We start from the raw sequence: 15,923 nt of genomic DNA, 5'->3' as shown, positions 1-15,923 counted from the left end.
TAGAATGGAGCAGCTGGGCTTGATTGAAGAGGTTTCCGAGCCCACCCCATGGTGTGCCCCAATGGTACCAGTCACCAAAAGGAATGGAGACATTAGGATATGCGTCAACCTCAAACTACTGAATGAAGCCGTCATTCGCGAAAAGTATGTTCTGCCAACCTTGGATGACATCACTTCTAAACTGGAAAGTTTTTTTCCAGTCTGGACGCGGCCAGTGGTTTCTGGCAGATTCTGCTAGATGACGCCAGCAAGAGGTTGACTACTTTCATTACCCCCTTTAAGAGGTACTGCTTTTGTCGTTTGCCGTTCGGCATAACTAGTGCTCCAGAGATATTCAGAATCACATGATTGAGCTACTTCGAAATGTCAAGGGAGTATGCTGCTACATGGATGACATCTTGGTATATTGGTCATGCGCATAAAGAACATGACTATAGACTTGATGAAGTACTGAAGGCCATTCATGCCTCAGGGCTGAAGCTAAAGAAGGAAAAATGCATCTTTGGTCAAAAGGAACTGGGTTTTGTGGGACATAGTCTCTGTCAAGAGGGCATCAGGCCCAACCCGGACAAGGACTGGGCTATTCGGGACCTCAACATTTGACAGAGTTAAAGCGGATGCTGGGTATGATTAATTACCTTTGCTGTTACCTGCCACACAGCGCTACTGTGCTACAGCCATTGAATGACCTACTAAGAGCCAATGCAGTGTGGAGATGGGATAAGAGTCAAGAGGAGGCGTTAGCAAAAGTGAAAGAAATGTTGGTTGTGGCCCCAGTGCTGGCATATTACAACGTGAACAAGCCAACAGTTGTGACTGCCAATGCTAGCAGTTCTGGAATAGGGGGCGCACTGCTTCAAGAGCATGATGGGAAGATGCTTCCAGTGGCCTTTTGCTCCCGTACTCTCACAGCTGTGGAGAAGCGCTACGCCCAAATCAAAAAGGAGTGTTTGGCTTCGGTTTGGACATGTGAAAAGCTGTCACGATATCTCTGTGGTTTGGCTTCCTTCAAAGTACTCACTGATGACAAACCTCTAGTTCCATTGATGAACCAGAAAAAACATGACGAGGTCCCCATTCGCTGTCAGCGACTCCTAATTAGGATGATGCGCTTCAACCCAGTGCCAGTGTATACCCCGGGAAAGTCTCTGCTTTTAGCAGACACGCTGTCCAGACAACCCTGGCCAACTCAGAACCCTCAGACCTCGAAGAGGAAGTCGAGGCCTACATAGCTGGAGTTGAGAAGCACTTGCCAGCTTCTTCTCAGAAGCTACAGCAGATAGCTGATGCTACGAAAGCAGATGAGGAGCTGCAAAGTGTGCTTAAATATGTTCGGCAAGGGTGGCCTAAACATGTAAAAGTGGTGCCTGTCGATTTGCGAGTCTACCTTAGCCAACAGGGTTTTTTGAGCGAGTCGACAGGGCTTCTCTTGCACGGGTCAAGAATCATGATCCCAATAAAAATGAGAGATGAAGTACTCGCTCGCATTCATGAAGGCCACTAAGGACTTTGCAAGTGTTGTGAGCGGGCTCGTCTGTCAGCATGGTGGCTGGGCATTAGCACTGATCTAAAATGCAATGTGAGTCAATGTCAGTTGTGTCAGATTAATAGGCCAACTCAACGAAAGGAGTCATTGCTGGTGACAAAGTTACCCCCAGGTCCATGAAGATACCTTGGAGAGAGGGCTGTTCAGACAGCAAAGAAGATTCTGAAGCAGGATGACCCTTTCTTGGCCCTTCTCGCATATAGGGCAACTCCAATAGCAGCTACAGGGTGCAGTCCATCGTAACTTCTCATGGGTAGGCACCTCAGTACTACAGTTCCAGTGACAGCAAGTAGCTTGACCCCAGAATGGCCTGACTTGCAAAGAGTGAAAGCTAAGGATCACAGAGTGAAGGAATCTTACAGATACTTCTTTAATCGATGACTTGGTGCTAGATCCTTTTCGCCACTACGTCCTGGGGACTCTGTGCGCCTAAAGTTGGATGGTGAAAAGGAGTGGACAACAAAAGGGATTGTAAGTCATCAAGCTGAACAGCCGAGGTCATACTATGTGTCAACTGACCATGGAGAACTTTGCAGGAATCGCAAACATCTCCAAGCCATTCCAGGGAGTACAGCTACTCAACATGAACAAGATCTACCGACTGTACAACGGATGCTGAGGAAGGTAACCTGCCCGTGGTTCCAAGTGAGCAATTATCCAAGGCAAATCAGGGAACATCTGTTCCTTCCTTAGAACCTTCTGCTGCTATGCCCCGTACTCCACAACACATTATGTCGCCCTAGATGACACGCTGTGGGTGTGTGATAAGAAAGCCTTAGCATTACCAGTCATAATACAGAATCAAAGTACAGAAAGTGTTTGATGAGTGCATCACAGAGACTTTATATGTGGAAAATATTGTTTGCATAATTTTTTTTAAGTTTATGATGTTCACAGCAGTGTGCCTGAACTTGTGTTTTAATTTTGCTTTTGTTAAAAACAATAGTATTTGAGTTAGTAACAAGTTTTCTCATTGGTCATTATGTATGTGCATGTACGTTCAAGGAAGTGTTCAGTAAAAACAGTCGAAACATGCAAGGTCTAGTGTGGTTTCTGCATGAAACCAAAGTACAGTATTCAATACATTTTGAGAACTCTAGTGTGTTTTTGTTTTATTTCTTATAGCCTATGTGCATTTGTATATCTGGGCCACATATCCATAGGCCAGGACACACCTGTAAAAGAGATTTTTAATCTCATTGAGGTCTTCTAATAAAATTAAGGCTAAATAAAATTAAATATGCGTTGACAATTTTTATGGATCACCTCACATCATTGCCATATGAATAGCGTGCGCTGTCCGAAGGTGTTCACATTAGCAGTAATGAGCTAACACAAGAATGACTGGAAATCTCTCTTTTTTAATACAGATTGCATAAAAAGAGAATAATTGTTTTCAATTGAATTAGATAATTCTAAAGTAGACGTGAATATTTCTATATATATATTGTTCATGTCTGTGTGACAAGTATTCGCTGAGTTTTGTTTAGTTTTTGTGACACGCACCAGAAAAAAAGTTCACAGAGACAGCAGAAAGCACACTCAGTTTTGTTTATTTTACAAAAGCACAATGTTTTGTTTTGATTGTTGGTGAACACATAAAAAAAGACCCTTTACAGTTTCGCATGAAGTATTGCTTTTATCTGTATGACCATAAATGCCAGAGTACTTTAAAGGAGAAGTTCACTTTTAAAATGAAAATTCTGTCATCATATACTCACCCCTCATGTTGTTTCAAACCTGTATGAATTTCTTTCTTCTGCTGAACAGAAAAGAAGATATTTAGAAGAGTATCAGTAACCAGACAGTTTTTGGGTCCCATTGACTTCCATAGTATATATTTTTTCCTACTATGGAAGTCATTGGGACCCAAAAACTGTCTGGTTACTGATAATCTTCTAAATATCTTCTTTTCTGTTCAGCAGAAGAAAGAAATTCATACAGGTTTGAAACAACATGAGGGTGAGTATATGATGACAGAATTTTCATTTTAAAAGTGAACTTCTCCTTTAAGTCGATTTTGCTGCTATGTGAAAAAGTCCAGCAGAATGCTCTGGCGTGTTATTCAACCCCAAAGGATTCAAGTGTCCTTTTAGGTGTCAGTTTAGACTGAAAATTTTTCAACATTTCATGAGTGAATTCTCAAGTGGTAGTTAAGGGTTCCTTTATGTTTGAAGCTCTTTCCACACTGATCACATGTGAACGGCTTTTCTCCGGTGTGAATGTTCATGTGATACTCAAGGTTTACTTCTGTTGTGAAGCTCTTTCCACACTGATCACATGTGAAAAGCCTCTCTCCGTTGTGAATTCTCATGTGGACTTTAAGGTTTCCTTTTTGAGTGAAACTCTTTCCACACTCTTGACAGTAGAAAGTCTTCCCTCCAGTGTGAACTCTCATGTGGCCTTTAAGATGTCCTTTTTGAGTGAAACTCTTTCCACACTGTTGGCAGGTGTAAGCCTTCTCTCCAGTGTGAATTCTCATGTGTTTTTTAAGGTTTCCTTTATCAGTGAAGCTCTTTCCACACAATTTGCAGTTAAAAGGCTTCTCTCCAGTGTGAATTCTCATGTGGCCTTTAAGATGTTCTTTTTGAGTGAAGCTCTTTCCACACTGTTGGCAGATGAACGCCTTTTCTCCAGTGTGAATTCTCATGTGGACTTTAATGTTTCCTTTATCAGTGAAGCCCTTTCCACACAATTTGCAGGCAAAAGGCTTCCCTCCAATGTGAGTACTCATGTGGGTCCTAAGGTGTCCTTTTTCATCAAAGGTCATTCCACACTGTTGGCAGGTGTGAGGCTTCTCTCCAGTGTGAATTTTCATGTGGACTGTAAGATGTCCCTTTTCTGTAAAGCTCTTTTCACACAGTTGGCAGGTGTAAGGCTTCTCTCCAGTGTGAATTTTTACATGTCTGTTACGGCCGTTTATTTTGGTGAAACTCTTTCCACACTGATTACATTTGAATGGCTTTGCTCCAGTATGAATTTTCATGTGGACTTTGTGTTGTTTTTCAGTGAAACTCTTTCCAGTCTTTTGAGGGACTTTTTGTGAGGAAATCTTTTCAGTCTGTGAGCAACTAAAAGAGTTTTCTCCATTTATGAAATCATGATGTTTCCCATACTGATCTTTCTCTTCCATTTCATTTAGTTCTTGACCCTCCAATTTAAATGCCGTCAGATCTAAAAGAGACAAATACAAGTTAACCAGAGTTTAATGCCACAAAACAACAGACATCAAGACATTAACACATTTAAGGCATCAAAACCAAAAACATGTATCCTAAATCCTAAACCCACTAGGCTACTGAAAGAGGTGTTACCTGTAATCTCAATATTTGTTACTCTTTGCTTTCTTTAGGGCAAATTTCAAAATCTTTTTCCATCATGTTTGGATTTTATGTGTTCACGAGAATACTGTTTGTGCGTCAATAAAACAAAATAACGACTTTATTCTACAATTTCTTCTCTTCCATATCAGTCTCCGACGCGCATTCACGAGAGCACCACGACACATGCGTTACCTCGCATGCATCTTCCTCTGCTTGAAAACACAGCCCTGCATTTCCAGGTCATATATCAGAACGCATCATCAACACACGTATTGTACATGGTGCTCTCTTGAACACACGTCGGAGACTGATACGGAAGAGAAGAACTTGTTGAATAAAATCGTTATTTATTTTTTTGTGGCACACAAAAATTATTCTCGTCGCTTCATAAAATTAAGGTTGAAACACTAGTCAAATGGACTATTTTAACGATTTATTTCCTGCCTTTCTAGACCTTCAAAGTGTTAATAAAAATGGTGTCAAAGATGAAGATCTTACAGGTTTGGATCGACATGAGGTTGAGTAATAACTGACAGAATTTATCTATCCCTTTAACAATTATCCCTAAAAATATTGCCTTTATAAATGGGTAAATATCAAAACTGCAGATTTAAAGGGTAACTCTCGCCAAAATGTAACCTAGGGTCTTTTTGTTAATCTACCCGAGGCAAACTTTCATTTAAAAATAATAATTAGAATGGAAACGCCACTTTTAAGTTTGACCATATTTTTATTTGAGGATAAAATGCCTTGTGAATTGGGCACTTTTATGATAGCATCAAAAATCACTATTTTTAAAACACTAAGGAGGCTTGATACAACATGAAACTTTGCTCAAAGTATCACCAGGGGCTCTACACATGAACTCCGGCTGAAATAGAGCCCGTGCAGCAGGGCAACTGGGTGACGGTGAGACGCTGTAGTCGCAGGTCAAAACACCGCTCTTCCGTTATGATTACAACTTCAAATAGATTCTCCCCTCTCAGTGAAACACCCACTGTGAATCCTGTTGATTGTGCCCTAGTTATTGGCCATTCTATTACACGGAATGTGAAAATAGAGACACCAGCCACCATAGTCACATGTTTGCTGGGAGCCAGAGCACCTGACATCAAAGCAAATTTAAAAAGGCTGGCTAATGCTAATCGTAAATTCTCTAAGATCATTATTCATGTTGACACAAATGATGTTCGACTCAGCCAGTCGGAGATCACTAAAATGAATGTTAAAGAGGTGTGTGAACTCGCAAGTACGATGTCAGGCACATTAATTTGCTCTCAGGGATTAAAGTTCTCCGTCGCTACGACGGATTTCTCTTAATTGCAGCAAGTCTATGACGGATTTCCATCAATTGCAGGGTTCCAGTCTGTCCTTAAAATTATGAAAAGTGAATTTAAGACTTTAAGGCCGTAAATAGGCTTTCATTTCTCAAATAGTGTAATAAATATCTTAATTTTAGTTTGAATAGGTCTTAAATTAAGGAAAGACGAGGTGTATTCACCCTGCTGAGGGGGATGTGATCAAAGCCTGGAGTGGAGCAAAAGCACGTTCCTCTCTCCACTCTAAGCACTCTGTAATCACTTCGCTCATGGTCCACTCCGGGTTTTCAATTACAGCTCACGGAAAGTGCATGTCAGGCTACAGCTGAGCGGTGAGGTAGAACTATATTTCAGTGACACACTTATAATGCAGGTAGGGCTGGGCGATATATATCGATATAAAAAATATATCGATATATTTTTGAAATGCGATATGGAATTAGACCATATCGCATATATCGATATAGTTCAAATTTGCGCTGTGATCCTTGCTCCCCGCGCCCCCGCTCCTCCTATTCCACTCTGCGTGCATGTTTAGAGCATGTTATGTTATGAGAGGCGAATCATGACTACTTCAGAAAACCCAGCACAACAGGAACTACCAGGCAGTGACATAAGTGTACGCTGAAATAAAGTTTTTCACCTCAGAAAAACGGACTTTCTTGTCCTGTCAGCCGTTATCCTGTTCTTGTAGCGCACACTCAATTGCACGCCTCACTGATCAAGTGCAAAAGAAACTACGAGCATGCAACGCCGTTACGTTGTAAATTACACGAAATAAAAGTAATGCAGGTATGATTCTCATTCTATTTCACCAGGAGCATTACATTAGGATACGTACCAAAAACTTTTAAGCTGGCTATGATTAAACCGCTTGTTAAAAAAGCGCAACTTGATCGTACAGAATTAGTCAATTACAGGGTGATCTCGAATCTACCTTTTCTGTCAAAGATACTAGAAAAGGCCGTATCCTCACAATTATGTTCCTTTTTAGAAAGAAATGATATCTGCGACGATTTTCAGTCAGGATTTAGACCATACCATAGTACAGAGACCGCTCTCATTAGAGTCACAAATGATTTGCTCTTATCATCCAATCGTGGTTGTATCTCTCTATTAGTGTTACTCGATCTTAGTGCTGCATTTGACACCATTGACCACAACATTCTTTTAAATAGACTCGAAAATTATGTTGGCATTAGTGGAATTGCATTAGCATGGTTTAAATCATACTTATCTGACCGTTATCAGTTTGTAGCAGTAAATGAAGAGATGTCTCATCGATCACAAGTTCAGTATGGCGTACCACAAGGCTCAGTACTAGGACCGCTGCTGTTCACCCTGTACATGCTACCATTAGGAGATATCATTAGGAAGCATGGCATTAGTTTTCACTGTTATGCTGATGACACTCAGCTCTATATTTCTTCACGCCCTGACGAAACTTACCAATTCACAAAATTAACGGAATGTATAGGTGATATAAAAATTGGATGACTAGTAATGATGACTAGACTATTTGCTACTACTCAATTCTGAAAAAACAGAGATTCTAATTATTGGACAAAAAACTTCCTCACGTAATAACCTAGAATACTGTCTAACACTTGATGGCTGCTCTGTTAAGTCTTCGTCGTCGGTTAGGAACCTGGGTGTGCTCTTTGAGACCAATCTTTCATTTGAAAGTCACGTGTCTAGTATCTGTAAAATTACATTTTTCCATCTTAAAAATATATCTAAATTACGCCATATGCTCTCATTGACAAATGCAGAACAGTTAGTTCATGCGTTCATGACCTCAAGGCTAGATTATTGTAATGCTCTACTGGGTGGTTGCCCTGCACGCTTAATAAACAAACTACAGCTGGTTCAAAACGCAGCAGCTCGAGTTCTTACCAGAACCAGGAAGTATGACCATATTAGCCCGGTTCTGTCAACACTGCATTGGCTCCCTATTAAACATTGCATAAACTTTAAAATATTGCTGATTACTCAACAAAGCACTAAATGGTTTAGCTCCGCAGTACTTGAGCGAGCTCTTAACGCATTATAGTCCTTCACGTCTATTGCGATCTCAAAATTCCGGCCAGTTGATAATACCTAGAATATCAAAATCGACCTGCTGGCGGTAGATCCTTTTCCTATTTAGCACCAAAACTTTGGAACAGTCTTCCTACCATTGTCCGGGAAGCAGACACACTCTGTCAGTTCAAATCTAGACTAAAAACACATCTCTTTGACCTAGCATACACATAACACATTATAGACTTTTATTATTCAATGTTAGGTTGCATAGATTAGGTCAGCTGGAACCGGGAATACTTCCCATAAATCCTGATGTACTCGTTACATCATAAGAAGAATGGCATCTACGCTAATATTAGTCTCTCCGCAGTCCGCAGGGTCCAGGCTGTATCCGGATCTGATGAAGGACCTGCACCTGGACACGACAACAGCGCAGTCCTGAAATGTCAACTAGGCTCTTCCCTGTGAAGGTCTCCCTCCCCTCACCTCTCTACAGATAAAGCGTTGTCGGGATAATTCCGGTTCGCGTGGCTACGTGGAAGCGATAAAAATTCTGTATTATTTATTTTAAGGCCAGACAAGTAGTATGTTGAGGGTTGATTTGTAGGGAGGAACTGTGCGCCTGCGCACATGTGTTCACGGTCACATGCCTGTAGACTGAACTCGTAATACGCATGTGCACGCCATCGGTGTTCTCACAGGTTCACGTTTTTGAAGTTTGTGCAGAAAGAACTTAAGAGTTTTCTGTTAAAACGGTGTTGTGTTAGCTAAGTTAATTACTAATGATTGTTTCGACGGAAGTGAATCAATCAAACTAACTTTAGCTGGACAATAACTCAATTCTAGAGCTACTATAAAGCCAAAACACTTTACTTTAATTTCCTATTATCAATGTAAAGCTGCTTCGGAACAATCTACATTGTTAAAGGAGAACTCCGGTCAATTTTAACATTGAGCTCATTTTTTTGTACATTTGGAGTGCTGTCAATACAGAGAACAACGACAAAAATCGGTGTTGCCTACACCGAGTTATTCTATTTTTAAAATTTGCACCCTGTTGACTTCAATGGGGCAAGTACTAAACCTGCTTTTAGCCTCTTAACATCCTTGATGTGTCATTACAAGTGCACAGAAAATGTGAGTGATTCCTTCTGAGTGAACACGAGTGGATCTGACTGCAGTAGATGTGAAAGATATGTATAAAAATGATGTTATTTAAGCCAGCGCAAATACCTGTTTACATCCTGTTTTTCGGTTGAAGTCCAAAGTAATCGATTGCCGAGTTCACACGCATAGGTTTAGTTACCTATGATCACGCGCGTGAACTCGGCAATCAGTAAAAGACCTGGGTGTTATATTAGATTGCAACCTGTCTTTTGAAAATCATATTTCATATACAAGAACAGCCTTTTTCCACCTTAGAAACATTGCTAAGCTACGTAACATGCTATCAGTTTCTGACGCAGAAAAGTTAGTTCATGCATTCATGACCTCGAGACTAGATTACTGTAATGCTTTATTAGCCGGTTGTCCTGCATCCTCAATAAACAAGATACAGTTAGTCCAAAATGCCGCCGCTAGAGTTCTTACTAGATCAAGAAAATATGATCATATAACACCGATTTTATCATCTCTACATTGGTTACCTATAAAGTTCCGTATTAATTACAAGGTATTGCTACTTACTTATAAAGCCCTAAACGGCTTAGCTCCAGTTTATTTAACGGATCTTCTATCGCCCTATAATCCATCGCGCTCTTTAAGATCACTAAATTCGAGGCTTTTGGTCATACCTAGGATATCCAGATCCACCAAAGGAGGGAGAGCATTTTCACATTTAGCTCCAAAACTCTGGAATAGTCTTCCTGATACTGTTCGTTGCTCGGACTCGCTCTCCCAGTTTAAAACTAGATTAAAGACGCATCTCTTCAGCCAGGCATTCATATAATTTTCTTAATCTTACAGTTCAAACTACAATCCGGCCTCTAGTTCATAAACGCCAGAGGAGAACTGGCCCCCAACTGAGCCTGGGTTCTCCCAAGGTTTTTTTTCTCCATTAGGTCACTTGATGGAGTTTCAGGTCACCATTAGGTCACTTGATGGAGTTTTTCGGTTCCTTGCCACTGTTGCATTTGGCTTGCTCAATATTTTGGGAATATTTAATTTAATTTTATCAAGAAACAAACCTTGTTGTATTATTTTAATTTAATACTGTGAAGCTGCTTTGATACAATCTGTATTGTGAAAAGCAATATACATATATACTTGACTTGACTTGTGTAACCGAATCCGTGCATTCATTCTTAAAGGGACAGCTGCCTCATAAACTGTTGCCATAAGTTTCATTAATGGTAATAAAAAACAACCATTCAATAAAAAAACGTTGGACCAATATATCGGGCCTTACATGAGGTACCAAAAGATTCCAACCCCTATAATCGACCCTCTGAGACGGTTGGCATCGTAGTAGTAATTAGTGCAATACAGTTTCTTTCAAACAACTGCAATTAAAAAATGCATAGCCTATATTATATATAAATTCAACCCGTAAAATAGGAGTGACTGCGTTACACGTCACTGCTGAAATCCACCCGCATTTGGCAGGTTGGTGTGTGTTAATGTCAAGACTTGTATATAAAGTAAACCATCAGATTGAACAATTTAATTTCAATTGATTTCCAAAACTAAGATGCAGCGCAACTTATTCTGTCTTGTAAGGTCAGCTTATTTTTCTAGTCGACAAAAAATCACTGAACAGTACTGCACTGTCTTTACTATTTGGATTAAATATAGGCCTACACTAAAGTTACTAAAGTTGTTCAGTCAAAAGCAGCAAGCAATTTCTGAGTTTTGTTGTTTGATTAAAGGAACACTCCACCGTTTTTTGAAATAGGGCTTATTCACCTTCTTTCCTACATTTAGATAGGTGGGCAAACCACTGATCTATATAGAATGACTGGATAGCTCATGACGTCTTTAACAGTGAAGCCACCGCGCCGCCATATTGGTATTCCCTAGTGAGCTCACGCGTTCTATTGAATCAATAGGAAATTTTATGATTTGACTTTAAAAACATTGCCTAACGAGACACAGTTTTTAAATCTAACATCTCCCTGTACATTCTCACAACGCAAACATCCTAAGCATTTAAATGGGTATTTGTTTAAAGTCGGAAATTTTTCCTGCTTATTAAAAAACAGCAATTTCTTTGCAAAAGGAATAAAAAGCTGTATGAGAACACTAGTCGGCCTTCACTGAAGAGCTATCTTCACTGGTAAGAAAAACAGTTTGATACTATTAATTAAATAGTGAATGCTAAAGACCTATATTTTTGTGAATTGGTGAATATTCAGGTGAATATTGTTTCGTGGCCACGAATTAATAATACCTCAGCAGGTTCATTTGTTCCCTCGTTTTACTATATTGTGGCCACGTTGTAATTCGTTAAATCAAAATGAGGGAGGGAATTAGTTCAACGTGTCCACGATTTATTAAAACGAGGGAACAAATAAGTCGTCGTAACAACGAATTATTTAGATCAGTGGACAGGGCGCATAAGAACAAGCAGAGAGAGAGACCCGGCCGCGCGCGCACTCTCACCGTCTTCAGACAACACGAGCGCTATATTTGCTCTCTCTCTCTCCCTCGCGCATATCAACATCAATTGACACAATAGTAAAAGGTCGGAAGACCGATTGTGTTTTATAGATTAGTAGTTTGTTCATATGAAGTGTTTGATTAGCAAGTACATGTTCAGGAAATGCATAATACAAATTGTATGGGTTAATGGAACGGTAAACGGAGCCTGCACGAAGCTCTTTTGAAGCTGTCAAATGGTGTCGCTATTGGACACTTAATTGTGATTATTGCTGCCCTGAGGTTTCTTATAGGCTACTGTTGACTGTTTTATCGTTGTTTTTTGAAGAAGCAGCAACTCTTGCCTCGGAGAAAACAACACGGGCATAGCGACAATTTTTCATATAAATTACTACTTACAGGGCTTGAATTACAACCTGTGGGCAGTTTTTCTACATCCTTTTGTGAACGTCGTTTTACACTTGTTTACTGCACAGCGGGTCATCTTAAAAGTGCCGTCGGAGTGACCAATCTCTGTATAACGGGCGTTGGAGCCCTCTGCTGGTAGGGAATCGTAAGATGGCCGCTCGAACACTTCCGGTGGCTTCACTGCCTAGTGGCAGTTTAGAACGTCATGAGCTATCCAGTCATTATATAGCCTAGATCAGTGGGGCAAACGCATTTTTGTCTCAGTGTATACATAGTTTTAGTTTGGAAGTGCCACCGCTAGCTTAGCTTAGCATAATGAATGGAATCCTTTGTTGCCAGCTAGCATGTCCTGAGTAAAAGTGATTAAAAAAATGAATTCCTTCTTGTGGCCTGCGTATTCACAACGAGTAGTAATAACAATGCAGATTAACACTAGGTGATTTCCTAGGCAGATATTGACATGGGACTATATTGGGGGGGGAAGCACAGGTGAAGCACTGCTACTTGGGCGCAGAGATAAATAGGTAGATATTGTGTTGAATGTTACTCAAAATAATTGTTTTTAGGCTACTTATGTATTATTTCGCCTAATTTAATGTTTGGCGTTGGAATAACGAATGTCCAACATGGAAGTCGGATCTTCTCAGTATGAAATAGCATTAGTATTTGTCTGGTCATGTGATCTCAACATGTCTGTCCACATGAGGCGACCCACTCCGTGTCAAATAAAACCACTTTAATTAGGACACTCTTCAAAATGATATCACTCATTTCTGTAGAGCTGGACTTTTTAATAAGGGTCAAATGACTGAGTTCAGCTTTGAGAATGAAACTGACCTGTTTGTTCCTCAGTTTCTTCTTGTTTCACACTGAATGTTTCTTCAATCTTGAAGTCTTCACTCTCCTCTTTAATAAACGGCATCTTTATAATAGATCTCAGTCGCTTCACCAGGAGTTTTTCTGTTCAGTAGTTCAGTTCTCTGGTAAGAGAGTCAGTCAGTCAGAGAGTTAATGGACTTATATGATCTGATTAGAAAAAAAAAGAAAGAAAAAAAAAAACACTCCAAACTAGCACTACATTTTTTTTAAATAACACAAATTACACAGTTGGTTTATATTTAGACAATATAATATATAAAAAAAATCTTTGTAGATTAGATTTAATAGATTAAAACATTTGCAGCTGGTTAGTAAAATTTGTCATTACTTGTTTGTTGTTCTCGTTGTATTTACACTGTTTGACCAGCAGGAGTCGTCCGTGTTTGAGGTGATTCGAGCGAGTCGACACAGTGAATCATTCTGTGTAGCTTTGATTGATTCAGTTGACCCTTGAGTTTCAAAAGCTCCGTTTCTCTCATCACTACTTGCAAGTAGCGGATTCATGTTTATGATAAATTAATTCACGATGTAGGGAGCGAAATGAGACACACCTTTTCTGCTACTCATGTATGGATTTGCTTAACTTGCACAAAAAACGTTCAATAATGTTAGATAACTCACTTTAATGTTACATTCAATATGAATTAACCTATTTTACATAACCTGTAAAAGATATTAAATTGATTCACCAGTTTGCATTCATTTTAACACTTTAAAATGCTTTAAACAAACCTTTCTTCAGCCGAATCACAACATATGCAGGGGCGCGGCGCGGCCTTATGACGTCACATCTCCTCTCCAAAATAAAAGTCCTGAAAACAAAAGCGGCGTTGGTAAAATACACATTTAAATTAATCTTAATCACTAATAACTACCACTTAAAAAGTCTAAACTACATCGAGTCATCGACTATGTGAGATTCTGTAAATGGCACTAATAACACTAATGTTTGAGAGCAGAAAACATTTACAAAGAGTGGGCAACTGTTTTCAATAACAAACCAATTATTTCTTGATGCATTTTGTGTGTGTGTGTAAATTAAAGATTGACAAACCGTTATTGTTTTTGATAAAACTCTAATTAAAAAAAAAAAAATCTGGGCCACGGACTAAAAAAAATGCAACAACCATTGGGTAACATTTTATCAATTGTTATCAACGTTATCAATTGTGCAAAATTAATGCAATTGTGCACAATTACATAACAAAAATAATTTATTTTTAATTAAATTGATTGTGTGTGTCTGCTTTATTTTCCTTATAGTGGATGAGTGTGGTGGAAATCTCTCACTGTTTTACACACATGAACAACATTTATATTATTTTTTGGCAACACTTTACAATAAGGTTTTATTAGTTACATTCAGGGCTTGACATTAACTTTTTTGCTTACTAGCCAATGTGGCAAGTGGTTTTCCAAAGTTACTAGCCACACAGCATTTTTACTAGCCACATTTTTGTTGTTGTGAAATAACCTGATAAAAGTTGACTATGGCGTGCTAAAATTTACTTGAACTAGATTTACAACCCTTTTAAATGTAAAACCACTGTACACACCCAAATCAAGACTACATAAATGTATAACAATAACAAACGAAGCACAGACGAAGCACAAACGATCGAGCCTATTTGGGTTGAATTTGGAGTGCCCTGAGGGCTGAGTGCCCTGAGTGCCAACAGAATGACCAAATTTTTAATATTTTAGATTAGCTCAGTTCACAACGACAAAACACACAGATCACTTTGGTCTTGTCAATTGAACCATTTGGCCACTTTTTTAAAATTAAACTTTCCATTCAGAATCTTAATGGCATCCATTTCGGCATCTCACGCTCATCATTCATCCACTCAAAACGTAACGTTAAAGGGGGTCGCACACTGGATGAGAAGCGAAGCGCAGCGCCTCGTATTTAAAATTCGAAATCATTATTCTCTATGAGTGAACACACACCGGCGGCGATGTGCGATACAAGTTGTCCTAGACACGGCTTCTCGTCCACTCTTTGGCCGGCTCACAAGCCCAAACAAGTGTGTGCGGCGTCCCTGTTGTTTTGTTTCCGGTCTAGCTAGATCTGGTGGTGTTGTTGCAAAAGTATGTGAAAAAAAATTACAAAGTTTGCTAGGCGTTAATCGCGCGATAAAAAAATTGACGCCGTTAAAATGGGTTTGCGTTAACGCCGTTAATAACGCGTTAACTGACAGCCCTAAATATGAATATTACTATTATAATAAAATCATTTGAATTATTACATGTTTATTTTAACTTCTTCAAGGTTGGGCCATTTCTAGGCTTTTCCCCCCGAGATTGCACTGTGCCTACTTCAGAGATCACTGTTCCCACCTATTTTGGCCTACCATCAAATGCCTGACCTTTTTAGAAAGCTGAGACCCTGTAGTTTCTTAGGAAACAATCACATAATTGTGTGAAGTACAGAGTTATAGAGGCTAGAATAATGTTTTTTCTTTCTCCCGGATAACAAGCATCTCTGAACTGACCACATTTCAGCCCTCTAGGTCACTTGATATGACTTTAGAAAGACAACTGAGCCCTAGCACCAGGTCTTGTGAAGCTGTGTGCAAAAGCAGATCAATATAGAATGAAGTATGAGTACTTTAGACCATTATTTGCCAAGGTATGCTCAAGCGTTTAGTAAAATGCCCTATAGAAACTCCCATAGGACTTTTGGTTACCCAAAATGCATACTGACAATAAAAGGCTAACTGTGTGGCAACCTCTTGGTGTAGAAGCATAATCCTGGTCTCAAAGGAGAGGTAACACTCTGAAGTTTCTTGTAGACTATTTGGATTGTATGTCAGGGGTTCTGAT

At 39.5% G+C, this 15,923-nt stretch overlaps 1 protein-coding gene across 4 annotated transcripts; it reads right to left on the bottom strand.

Annotated features, from left to right (window-relative positions):
• Positions 1-3,083: 3,083 nt before the first annotated feature.
• On the bottom strand, positions 3,084-13,909 carry LOC307157283 (uncharacterized protein). Of its 4 annotated transcripts, none has more exons than XR_013820912.1 (5): positions 13,830-13,909; positions 13,426-13,578; positions 13,056-13,198; positions 3,549-4,720; positions 3,084-3,214 (listed from the first exon to the last, which is right to left on the bottom strand). XR_013820912.1 is itself a non-coding variant. In XM_079869161.1 (3 exons), exons 2-3 carry the CDS (start codon positions 13,138-13,140, stop codon positions 3,675-3,677), a joined length of 1,131 nt encoding a protein of 376 aa, XP_079725287.1. In that variant the 5' UTR covers positions 13,141-13,198; positions 13,426-13,861; the 3' UTR covers positions 3,420-3,674. The 4 variants fall into 4 exon arrangements, 1 of the variants encoding a protein (XP_079725287.1); XR_013820914.1 differs by having other exon boundaries at positions 13,426-13,680; positions 13,830-13,896; XR_013820913.1 differs by lacking the exon at positions 13,426-13,578.
• Between the last annotated feature and the right edge of the window lie 2,014 nt (positions 13,910-15,923).

Source organism: Squalius cephalus (genome assembly GCF_949319135.1).
Source record: "Squalius cephalus genome assembly, chromosome: 4".
Classification (NCBI taxonomy): Eukaryota; Metazoa; Chordata; class Actinopteri; order Cypriniformes; family Leuciscidae; genus Squalius; species Squalius cephalus.
This window is presented reverse-complemented; position numbering and strand designations above follow the sequence as displayed.